At 32.5% G+C, this 11,172-nt stretch overlaps 1 protein-coding gene across 1 annotated transcript; it reads right to left on the reverse strand.

Annotated features, from left to right (window-relative positions):
- Positions 1-482: 482 nt before the first annotated feature.
- Positions 483-1,659, reverse strand: LOC111455542 (HMG-Y-related protein B-like). Its single transcript, XM_023097258.1, has 2 exons — positions 1,324-1,659; positions 483-1,241 (listed from the first exon to the last, which is right to left on the reverse strand). Exons 1-2 carry the CDS (start codon positions 1,396-1,398, stop codon positions 759-761), a joined length of 558 nt encoding a protein of 185 aa, XP_022953026.1. The 5' UTR covers positions 1,399-1,659; the 3' UTR covers positions 483-758.
- Positions 1,660-11,172: the final 9,513 nt, after the last annotated feature.

Genomic DNA, 11,172 nt, shown 5'->3' on the forward strand with positions numbered 1-11,172 from the left:
AAAAAAAAAAAAAAAAAGAGGAAATAAATAAAAAAAATAGCCAAAAATTGAAAAACAGGAATTGGGTGAAAATCTGAGGCGTGCAGCCCAAAAGTAATTTTGCTGACACTCAACAGGACAGCATTACCTGTAAAGTTTTTTGCTTTCTTCTATAGTTTTTAACCAAAAATCTAACCATTTATCATTCTTTCTTTACCATTTAATTTTTATTTATTTTTTTTATATTTGAGTTGGATGCCACATCATCAATACCTTCACCTTATTTTTCAACTTTAAATTTTAAGGGAATCCTTTTATTATTTAAAAATTAAAATAATAAAACTATCTATACCTATCCCACGAGAACACTATGGAATTTGCTATAAAGTGAATCAAATAAATGCCCAAATTAAAGTTAAAGTGGTCATATAAATTAAGACTATTTTCTTTTTCTTTTTTTTCTTTTCTTTTTCTTGAGAATTTAAAGAAATGCGGAAAGAGGAGGAAAAAAAAAAAAGCCTAAACAGTCGTTAAAATAACTTACATGCAATTACAGTCTCCTAACCCCCACCCTGAATTACAGCCATTCAGCACCCGCCACGTAATGCACAGAAGAAAAAAAAGAAAAAAATTAATAATTTTTAAAATTAGGAAAAAAAAAATAAAAAAACAGAGCAATTTCCGGAGAGATCGACCAGCTAAACACAACCTAAACAAATTCATCTTTTTCTCTCTCTATCTATCTCTCTCTCTCATCCTCTGTTTTTTTTAATCTCCACTCAGCACCCAACGGGGGCGACGGCCGGCTTAATCTTCGGCGGCCGCCCTCTACCTCGGGGCGGACTAGCGACCGGAACCGACGTGGGCGCTGGCTTTGGGTACTTCGGAGGGCGGCCACGTGGCCTTCCACTTCCCGAGGAGGGCTTCTTCTTGGGCTGCGAAATGGGAGCGAATGGATCTCTGGATTTCGGTGGGCGGCCACGTGGGCGTGGAGGAGATACGACGGTGCCCGGCGGGAGAGGGACTTTAGGCTTGGGAGGACGACCACGGCCACGCTTCGGCGGCGCGTTGGGATCGGGTTTCATGTAGTTGTTTTTGACGAAGAGGAGTTGGCCGGTTTGCTTCATGACGTCCAAGTGATGGGTAAGGAGCGTAGTGAAAGCTGGGGGCAGATCGCCGTAGGTGGACTCGATCTGCTTCGTAAGCACCGATTTGCTCACTCCGTTTTTGTCGTTGAGAGCGTCGATCGCTGACATAATCATCTGTGAAACAAATTCCCAAAATTTAATTGAAGACAAAATTGACAAAATGTAAACAGAGAGTGGAGTGGTAAAATTAAGGCACCTCGGGGTAGTGAGGGAGTGAGGGGGCCGGAGGAGGTGGCTGCGGTGGGTTGTTGAGTTGATCGGCGGTGGCCATGGTGTCGACGGTGGGATTATGGATAGAGAAAAAGGAAGAGGAGAGAGAAACACTGTAGGTTTGGTGGGAAGAAGACGATGGAGGACAGGGAAAGGAGAGGATTTAAAAAGGGGAAATAGGTAGAGGAGGGGATCGGAGGGAGGAGCAGGACAAATCTGACGGCTGGGGATACAGAGCTAAGGGTTAGGATCCCAGGGTTGGAATTCATCTAATGCGTTTGGCCACACGGATCGTTGACGTGGACTGTGGGACCTACTTATCACGTCCCTTATTTTTTTATTTTTTTTATTTATTTTCCTTTTTGTTGTTCTTTTGGTACCAAAAACTAGCTCCGAGTTTCAGATAACCACCACTCTCAGTATTCCGTGCTGTTCCTGCTCCTACGAGGATTATTTTTTATAATTAAAAAATTAATTAATTAATTTCATTTCAATCACATCAAACTCCAATTTTTATTTCTTTTCTTAATTTCATGTTTTTTTTTTTTCTTTTCCGCCTGCCATTTTCAACTTTCAAATTTTTATTCTTCTTTATTTTATTTTGAAAAAAATAAAAATATCACAATGAATTTAATATGGTTCGTGTAATCTAACACCTCGGCTAACTTGAACTATCTAATCCAAATTCTATAACAATGGTGTTGGATTTTTTTTTAGTTTAAATTATTTTCTTTTATCAATCCAACCTCACCAACTCGAAAATATTTGACATTTGTTTACAAATATTTAATATTTGAGATTTATGAAATTTTAGTTATTAATATAACATGTAAATGGATAATTACAACTTTTAAAATAACTATTTGAGTTGTTCACGTCACTAACTCGACCAATCTAAGAAATTTTGGTTGGTTCAAAAGATTTCTCAAACTCAACTAATGTACACCTATATTAAAATGATTTAATTTTTTTTTTTTTATGTATAGACGAATAATTTAGGTAAGGTGAGTTTATGTAGGTGGTGGAATTAATAAACTCATTGCACGTGCCAAATGAGATGAAAAACATCTTTAGTGAATAATTGTGCCCATTTATTAGTAGATGAACTTGGTATAGGAATGTTTAGCTTATGGGTCTACTATGTACAGCCTAAGATAATAAATTATGTCTAGTTAATAGGTGTTGAAACATAATTTTTTATCTATATTATTAAATGTGAAACCATGAATGAACTTTTAAGTATATAACTTAATTAAATTTTAAAAGTTAATAGTTTTATTCATGTCCCTTGAATTACAAAAACTTAATTAAAAAAAGTTTATAAAATTATTAGTTAGTATCTCTGTGAATTTAATGTATTTTTATTTTCAAATATTAATTAACTTGAAACTTATAATAAGCTGCTGGTAACTTTTTTGGAATTTTTTAAAAAAAGCATATAAATGAAGCACATTATGCTTAAATGTTATATTCTTACGACTGTATATGCCATGTATGTAGTTATATATATATATATAACTAATTTTTTTTCTTTTTGTTCATACCTATTTCCTTTTGTATTTCATTTAATCAACTCAAAACTATTTAAATAATAATTTTTAAATATAAAAAACATATCAAAGAAACTCATAATTTTTTCTAAACTAGTGAAAAAATAGATGAAAAATAAAATAATTTTTAATATATATATATATATATTTTCGAAAAAAAGTTGGAAGCTTTTAGCTTCAAAGTTGATTTCTTTTTCTTTTTTCAGTCTCTTCTCATTCTTCTTTTCGGTTTGTTAAAAAGTTAGAAGCTCAAAATTTTCACTTCAAAATTGATTCTTTTTCTTGTTTTTTTTCTTCTGTCCCTTCTCATTTTTCTTCTCTCAGTCCGTTGACCACTCATCGGGATCAATAATCCATCTCTAATATCACTAACCTCAACTATTTATATTAGAAGTTAATTAATAACTTTACTTAATAATTATTTTAATTATTTTCTAAATTTCAAACATTAAAATATTAGTTTATGAAATTAAAAAATGCAATAAGAATTTATGAACAAAAATAAAATGTATTTTCAGTGGAAAGAAGTGTAAAATTGATTATTCATAGGACTTTACGAATTGCAGTGTTGACTTCATGTCTAAGAGTCCACCTCGGTCCCGAGGGACAAATAGAGCTACTGATGAGTCATGCTCTACCCATTTAAATGTCCCAAAACTTTGACTTTGACTTTGACTTTCAAGCATGGCATTGTTGTAGTTTCTATAAGGTTTCCGGGTGTTTTGGGAATTAACTCACTGTCTTGTCGTTTTGTATGATTAAATAAGTTTTTTTTATTATTATTTTTATTTTGTGGGTCCTATTTCCTTGTGTGCATTTTCAATATAATCTTTTTTTTATAAATAAAATATATATTTGTTTTCATGTCAGCAATGAAACTTTACCCTAAGAGTATTATTTAATTATGTGAGGACTTGGATTTAGGTTTATGAACGTAATCATCCATGTTTAGGATTCGAATTTAACGTCTTGTCAATACTCATTTACATCTCTTATAATATGATCACGTTATCTATTCCTCATTTCTTAAGAGTAAAAACTATACTTACGTACCAATATGAATCATTCAAGCATGTTTTGTTCTTCACATATATCTTAGAAAAAATTTTAAGACGACGCACAAGATAAAATTACTTCAGGTAGTTACATGATTGAAACACAGAGAAAAAAAGTGTACATTATTGGTAAAAGTAATAACTTTTATTTCCTTTAAGTCTTTCTTAATCATCATATTTTCAGGATTGCTCTTAATAAACATGGTATCCGTTCATTCTCTTTGTCACAAATTATTTATTTTAAATAAAAATAAAAATATACCTAAAAGAAACTCACAGAGGTTAATTATAAAAAAGGTAATAATTATGAATAAAATAACAATTCTACCTTATTTCTACACACACTGGTTTAAATTTCTTTTCTTTCTTAAACAATTAAATTTAGTTTCATTTAATCTTAATTTAGTTTCAGAAAATGGGGAAAATTAATTAAAAAAATATTTGTCGGCAGAAAATGGAGAGTTAAACTCTAATATAAACGAGAGGTTACTTGGCCTTATTGACGTACCAATTGTTTTGTTTCATACTATTTGAGCGATTGAGTGTCAATTGAAATACATTTCTGACAACTTTAGCTTGGCTTCTCAACTGATTCGACTTGAGTCTGATATGACCAGATATTTGAGCGGTTCAGTGTCAATTGAAATACATTTCTGACAACTTTAGCTTGGCTTCTCAACTGATCCGACTTGACTGGACCCTTTTATGTCATGTTTGACTCTTTGGAAGTTGTTTTCTAAAAAAAAAACAAATTAGGCGTTTTTAGTATGGCTTATGCAAATTAGGTGAGCTAATTTTCATAGTAAAATTTTAAGTTATGACTTTGGGACTCCTGAGGTAGAGTTATATTTCAGGACTTCGGCTTAGACCAACCAGACAAGTGGCTCTACTGTTAGTTTGATTGGATGAATTGTATGATATATGATGACATGTGTCCATGGCTCTTGCACTTGTCATAATTATGATTGTTATGCTATATTATGTTGTATTAAGCGATGTTATTTTATGTTATACTATGTTAGGTTATGTTACGTAGTGTTATGTCATCTTTATAAATTATGTCATGTTGAAGAATTGTGTTATGATGTTGTTAATCTATGATGCATAAACCTCTATACACCACGTCATGTAAGCTATGTTATGTACAAAAGATTTGACAGGGATCATGTACGCATGATTCATAGACTCTTTATGTTATAAATGAATGGAGGTTTGACTTGTTCAATATATACTATTTTGTGATTTTAAGGTAGGAGGACCTCATGCATTTTTGTGTGTCATATGCATTTGAATATTTTCTTGTTATGTTTAGTATGGACAAGTACCTTACAACATTTATATTTGTCATGATATTATGCGGGTCCTTTCCCTCTATGACGTCCAACATCCCGTTAGTGTGTGCTAGTTCGATAAGCGAAGCCCATCGGTAAGTATACAAACCCGCCTGGTAGGCTAATGTGCGCGTGTATGGATCATGTGTAGGGAAGCTGTATGGCCTAGAAACCAGTCTAATACCATGGCATGATGTTTTTGAAAGGATAGATCGCACCATATTGCATTTGTTTGCATTTTCCAACCTCAACATTAGTTAATGATGCACGTAAGTATGATGATATTGGGTTATGCATTTCTTTTAGGTGAATCATTATTTTTAGTAGCTCTTACGGTGATTACATTTCAAAACTCTATAAGAATTTTTGGTAAAAACAATCATTTATTAAATGTGTTATTTTTCTTTGATGAGATCCAATACATGAATGAAGAGAACAATGTTTTAAGAAACACTTATTTTTTTTCTTGTGTGGGTCGAGTATTTCTTAAAATAGTCCGGTCGCATTATTCTTATTTTTTAGGCGAAGGTAAGACACTCGTGTACCGATGACAACGTTGCAACAAAGGTCATGGAACCAGAGTTACGATATTTGCATTCATGTCTATTTGGTAGGTCTTAGGTTAGATCATAGTTTTTCTTTATTTATCTATATTCACGATATTTATATTACGCCTCTCTATTTTATGACAAATCTAAGGTATTTATTACAAATGATAAGTTCATGACACATAAAATATTTTAAATACATGTTTTCTGCACGTATTAGTCACCTTATTCATGTAGTGGTGATCTTGTTTTTTAATAAGAAAATAGGGGCGTTACAATTAGTATCAAGACTTATAGATTCTATATACTAACCGTAGTTTTAGTATATTTCCATGACCTTGCAACATCGTCACTATCAATGTATTATAAAAAAAATAGAAAATAAATGATGTAACAAAAAAAAAAATGGTTGTGACTAATCAATAGAACATGATCTATGAAACCAATACCAAAAAAAGTTTTATCCAATCACAAAAATGATTCCAAGATAGTTATAATTATTTTTTAATTAATTGAGGTTGAGATTTAAAAATTTAATTAGATGCCACCTAAAGATTAATTGATTGTTAATTAATATCATAATCTCATCCAAATCCTTTCTTCTCATTTACGTACCTTTAGTTTATTTAAAATAAATAATATTAAACAAAACTTGTTTTCAAAGTAAGGTTATCAAATAAATTATTTAATAACTTCTAAACATCTTTAGTTAATTAATTGAATTTTTTTATCTAAAAAAATATAAATGTGAAATTAATATCATTCCATCGATGTTAAATTTTATAGGTCTTCCTTCATACATTTATTATTAATAATGTGTTATGAAAAGAGATTCATATTTTGTCATGAAATTACGAACTAGATTAAAAGTATTTGTTTAACGACTTATCATTTCATGAATGACTAATCGTAATTGCTATTAAAACAAGAGGTAAAAATATTTTAGTGTCAAGATTTTGCATTAAAGGGGATATATGTTGAAATCACAATTAAAATTTAATTTACTTAATATAGTAAAATACTATAATAATAAAAAGTTAACATCTAAAAATAAATGTTTTCACTTGTAAGTTATGATATGGATACACTAGAAAACACGTCGTAGCTTGTTTGATGAGTCGTAGGCCAAGATCGAGAGAAGGATGCAAGAAAGTCTTAAATGGGATAGCTTACAATCATTGGGTAGTTGTTGTGTTTTCATGCTTATGTTGTGAGCCTCGAAGACCAAGAGAAGGTTTGTCATTGGAATAGCTCATAGGTAGTGCGCAATTTTCATATTCATTTTGAAGCATAAATATTTTCGGCGGATCAATTACCGCCTAGCGGTCAGCCAAAAGTTCGAATCGTCATCGTGACGATGCATCATGTTGTTAGTCCACTGTAGTTCTACATATAAGATGAGCTCAAACGAGTTGACAAAACTAAGAGTACGACTCCTATGATACAAATGAGTTGATCAAGTCTTAACTACCATGGTGGCAATGATATATGACCTATAAAAGAGATTTTAGTCTATAGCCTACATAAATCGTATAAGCTGGATATATGGTAGATTCAATACATGATTTATGGATGATTGTATAACCGTACAAGCGAGCAGTTATTAAGTATTTTTATATTTATTAATTCTTGATCACTCTACTATGGAATTAAAGTTTTATCCATTGGAGGATAAATTGTGTTTATGGATGTAATCACTACTTCTATGTTAATCTTTCATGAGTTGTTTAAAATTATAATTCGGTCAAAAAGTTAGTTTTATCCCTTTAGTTACATCTTCCACCTTAGCTATTATCGATCATCTAATAAACAATCAGTTTATAATTTAATTATAAACTAGATCCCTCGAGGACTAATGACAAGATGAGATCCTCGAAATAAGCACATTTAGAACTACTCATCTTTTTTCACATTATAAGAAAGAGCGAATTTCATATTATAAAATTCGTATTTGGTCAAGTTTCTAAATGGTAGGTTTATTGAGTCAGCTACAAAATCTTCTTACACATAAATATAAAAAAAATAGCGGAAGGAGTTCATAACTTACTCAAGATCAAGTTTAAGTCATATACGATCATTTTTATTAAATATTGATTTTTTCAATTAATAAATTTATACAGCAAGATAAAATATTTCGTGTCTAGTATTTATACTAACTCGTTATATAAGATACGTCACTCACGTGTCTATATACGATCGATTTGAATTAAATTAGTTACAAGGTAAGTAATAATAGTATTACCATGACAAGACATCTAATCTTATTCATATTCTATATATTCTTCCTCTAATAAGATTTGTTGCTCCTTCGATTTGGCAGTGAGGGAAGGTCTTTGTTTAGATTTGGAAGCAGGGCTCTTCTCTTTCTGTTTGGTCGGATAAGTGGGGAATGCTCGGATAAACTAGAAAAGCTTGAGTAGAGCTAGATCTAAAAGACTTGGTTGGATGCGGGATCTACTCCATGAAGAGTGACACAAACGTAGATGATATTATCAATGACCTTTCAATCTGCCCCGTTCTATAGCTTCCATTATTTCGTTCGTCCACAAGGTTGTAAAAAAAGAGAAAGGGGCGACTATCTAGTGAGAGTGCAGAACGGACCAATCTTCTTTACCATCCCGCTACTCTCTCTCTCTATAATAATAATAATAATAATAATAATAATAAATAAGAAAAAGCTTGAGATCAACAATCTCACTCAAGACTCAAAGAAGGTGGAAGATGCATCACAAATAGACGTGAAGTCTGCATTCTTAAATGGAAAACTTGAAGAAAAAGTTTATGTTGAACAACCACGACGCGTGTGTGAAGTGGGAATAAGCTTCCCACATTAGGCAATAAAAGAGTTGATGTTTAGTAATGTGTAGGTAAAGTGTGTTATGACATTGGTTGAATGTTAAATTGGTGGTTTATGTTAATGATGAAATTATGTTATAATTGTGGATTCAGGACATCAAAGATGCAGAGAATGAGTCATATAACGTGGACACAGTATTGTGGCATTGTTTGTCTGGATGCATGGCTTGGATCATGATCCTCCTGATACAGAATAAGCAACTATAGGTTTATGGAAATATTCCCTTGGAGAAACGAAGCACATAGATGCCATCATGCACTAAATCTTCTTAGCTCAGACTCAATCTCTACATGTGAAACACTGTGAAGCAGCTGCTGTGTTCTCCTTTTCTGTATGTCTGTTGGTAGCATTTAAGTGAGCTATACCTGAATGTAGGCTGCAGCTGTGCAGGTGAAGGAGCTTAAAGCATATGCGTTCTCTGGAATTTGCCAGTAGATGAAAAGCCCAAAATAAAGATCTCTTATACTCATAATCTGCCAAAATAAAGATCGATGGACACTGTGAAGCACAGTTTTGTTTAATGTTCATGTTTCGTGTAACAACTCAAGCCCACCGCTAATAGATATTGTCTTTTTTAAGTTTGTCTGAGTTACTTTTTCAATCGATGTGGGATCTCGTAATTCACCCCCCTTCAGGGCCCAGCGTACTCGCCGAAACTCATTCCCCCTCTCAATCGTTGTCGTTTCCCTCTCCAATCAATGTAGGATCTCACAATCCACCTCTCTTAGGAGCTCATCGTCCTTACTGACACACTGCCTAATGTCTGGGTCTGATACCATTTGTAACCGTCGAAACTCTCCGTTAGCCAATATTGTCCTCTTTGGGCTTTTCCTTTTGAGCTTTTCATCGTGGTTTTTAAAATGAGTATATTAGGGAGAAATTTCCACACGCTTAGAAAGAATGTTTCGTTCTCCTCTCTAGCGTGGAAATTGCATTCTTGCCCTCTTAGCGTGGAAATTGCATTCTTGCCCTCTTAGCGTGGAACTTGGAAGCAAATATTCATCCCTATCGAGTTTAAGCCTATCTTTAATACTTCAATTTGGACATAAATATTCATCTCTACCTAACATCAACCACCACACCGTACTCCACATAACTATCTCATGGCAGCTACCCCAATTTACTTTCTTAAGAAATAAGACTCATAATTCAACCAAATTAATGCAATACTTAAATTAGGCTCCTTCATTTATGGCTATAGGTATAGGTCTATTAGATATAACGATCTTTCTTACCTAAAAAAAATATATATCTACAGTCAGTTATAATAAAAAGTCATTTCAAATATATTTGTATCTCACGATCATGTTTGTCCAAGTCATGGACCACGTGCCCTTTCCAACCTCTTTTACTGTGCCAAGGTACGACTAATTATCAATTCTTCTTGTCCTGAGTATATACTATCAATGTCATTGTTGTCCCTTACTTGATAATCTATAACATTAATTTCTAAATTTACTTTCAAAACGTTTTCTAAAAGTTTCTCTGCTCCAATTTTGCGTCACTTGTGTCAATGGCGACACGAATTTGAGTAGACTGACTTTTTCATTTGTGGAAGTGAGTGTCGTACAATCGCTTTGCGAAGATGCGATTGTGACACCTAACACGACACTTCGAACCATCTTGTGCACTCTCGTACACTTTGTGATATGCATGAACATATTTTGGGTGCAAGAAGAGAATATGGGTTTAATGATTGTGGTCCGAAGTAGGTTTTTAAGTACTCAAATCGTTGATTCCATGATGATTTGAATGAAAAGGAAGCAGCAGGCTCCATTTTTATAACACTGATGGTCACAGTTGCATCTGTAAAGGGAATTTGTTCATTATTTAATCCATGTGTTTAACTCACCCACTTCAGCATGCATCTCTTCCTTCACTTTCTGCAAATCTTTCATGATTATTCTATACTTTGATTCCAACTGCCAACTACCTCAAATGATTAACCTAGTTATAACTTTCTTTATAACTTCCCAAATTTCATTTCTCACATCCATTTTTGTAATAAACTTCTTTCTTTATATATTATTACCTAATTAAATTTATTTTTCATTGACTCGTCGAGAAGGTTTAATGCTCTAATCTTTCATTTCATTTATTGTTAAACTAAACTTTGGACGGTAAATAAGTAATAAATCGTACTCTCAACTATGATGTAGTAAGATAAGTGCTCCACTACTGCACTACGTACTATGTGCAGTATCGTATTCTTGGTTACAGTAGATACTAGAAGGAATTAATATACATCTCTAGCCTCCGTATAGATACCTAGAAGTACCAAGTATATTTCTCTTTGTATACTCTCTCTGGTTATTCCTATTCTAGCCTCTCAGAGTGTGTGGGTTGTGCCATCCTAACAAATGATTAAGTAAAAAAACTTTTAAAATATATCTTCTTCGGTAATATTTTATTTATGAAAATTAAGTTTATAAATATTTCTAGAAAAAAAAAAAGTTAAATTTTGAATTTTTTTTTTTTTTTTTTTTTTTTAAAA

This window comes from Cucurbita moschata, unplaced genomic scaffold (assembly GCF_002738365.1).
Source record: "Cucurbita moschata cultivar Rifu unplaced genomic scaffold, Cmos_1.0 Cmo_Scf00002, whole genome shotgun sequence".
Lineage (NCBI taxonomy): Eukaryota > Viridiplantae > Streptophyta > Magnoliopsida > Cucurbitales > Cucurbitaceae > Cucurbita > Cucurbita moschata.

Excerpts from the sequence above, each read along its gene's own strand:
- LOC111455542 (XM_023097258.1), bottom strand. The coding sequence starts at position 1,398 with ATGGCCACCGCCGATCAACTCAACAACCCACCGCAGCCACCTCCTCCG. Across the intron at positions 1,242-1,323 it reads CACTCCCTCACTACCCCGAG|ATGATTATGTCAGCGATCGA; the intron begins GTGCCTTAATTT and ends TTTGTTTCACAG.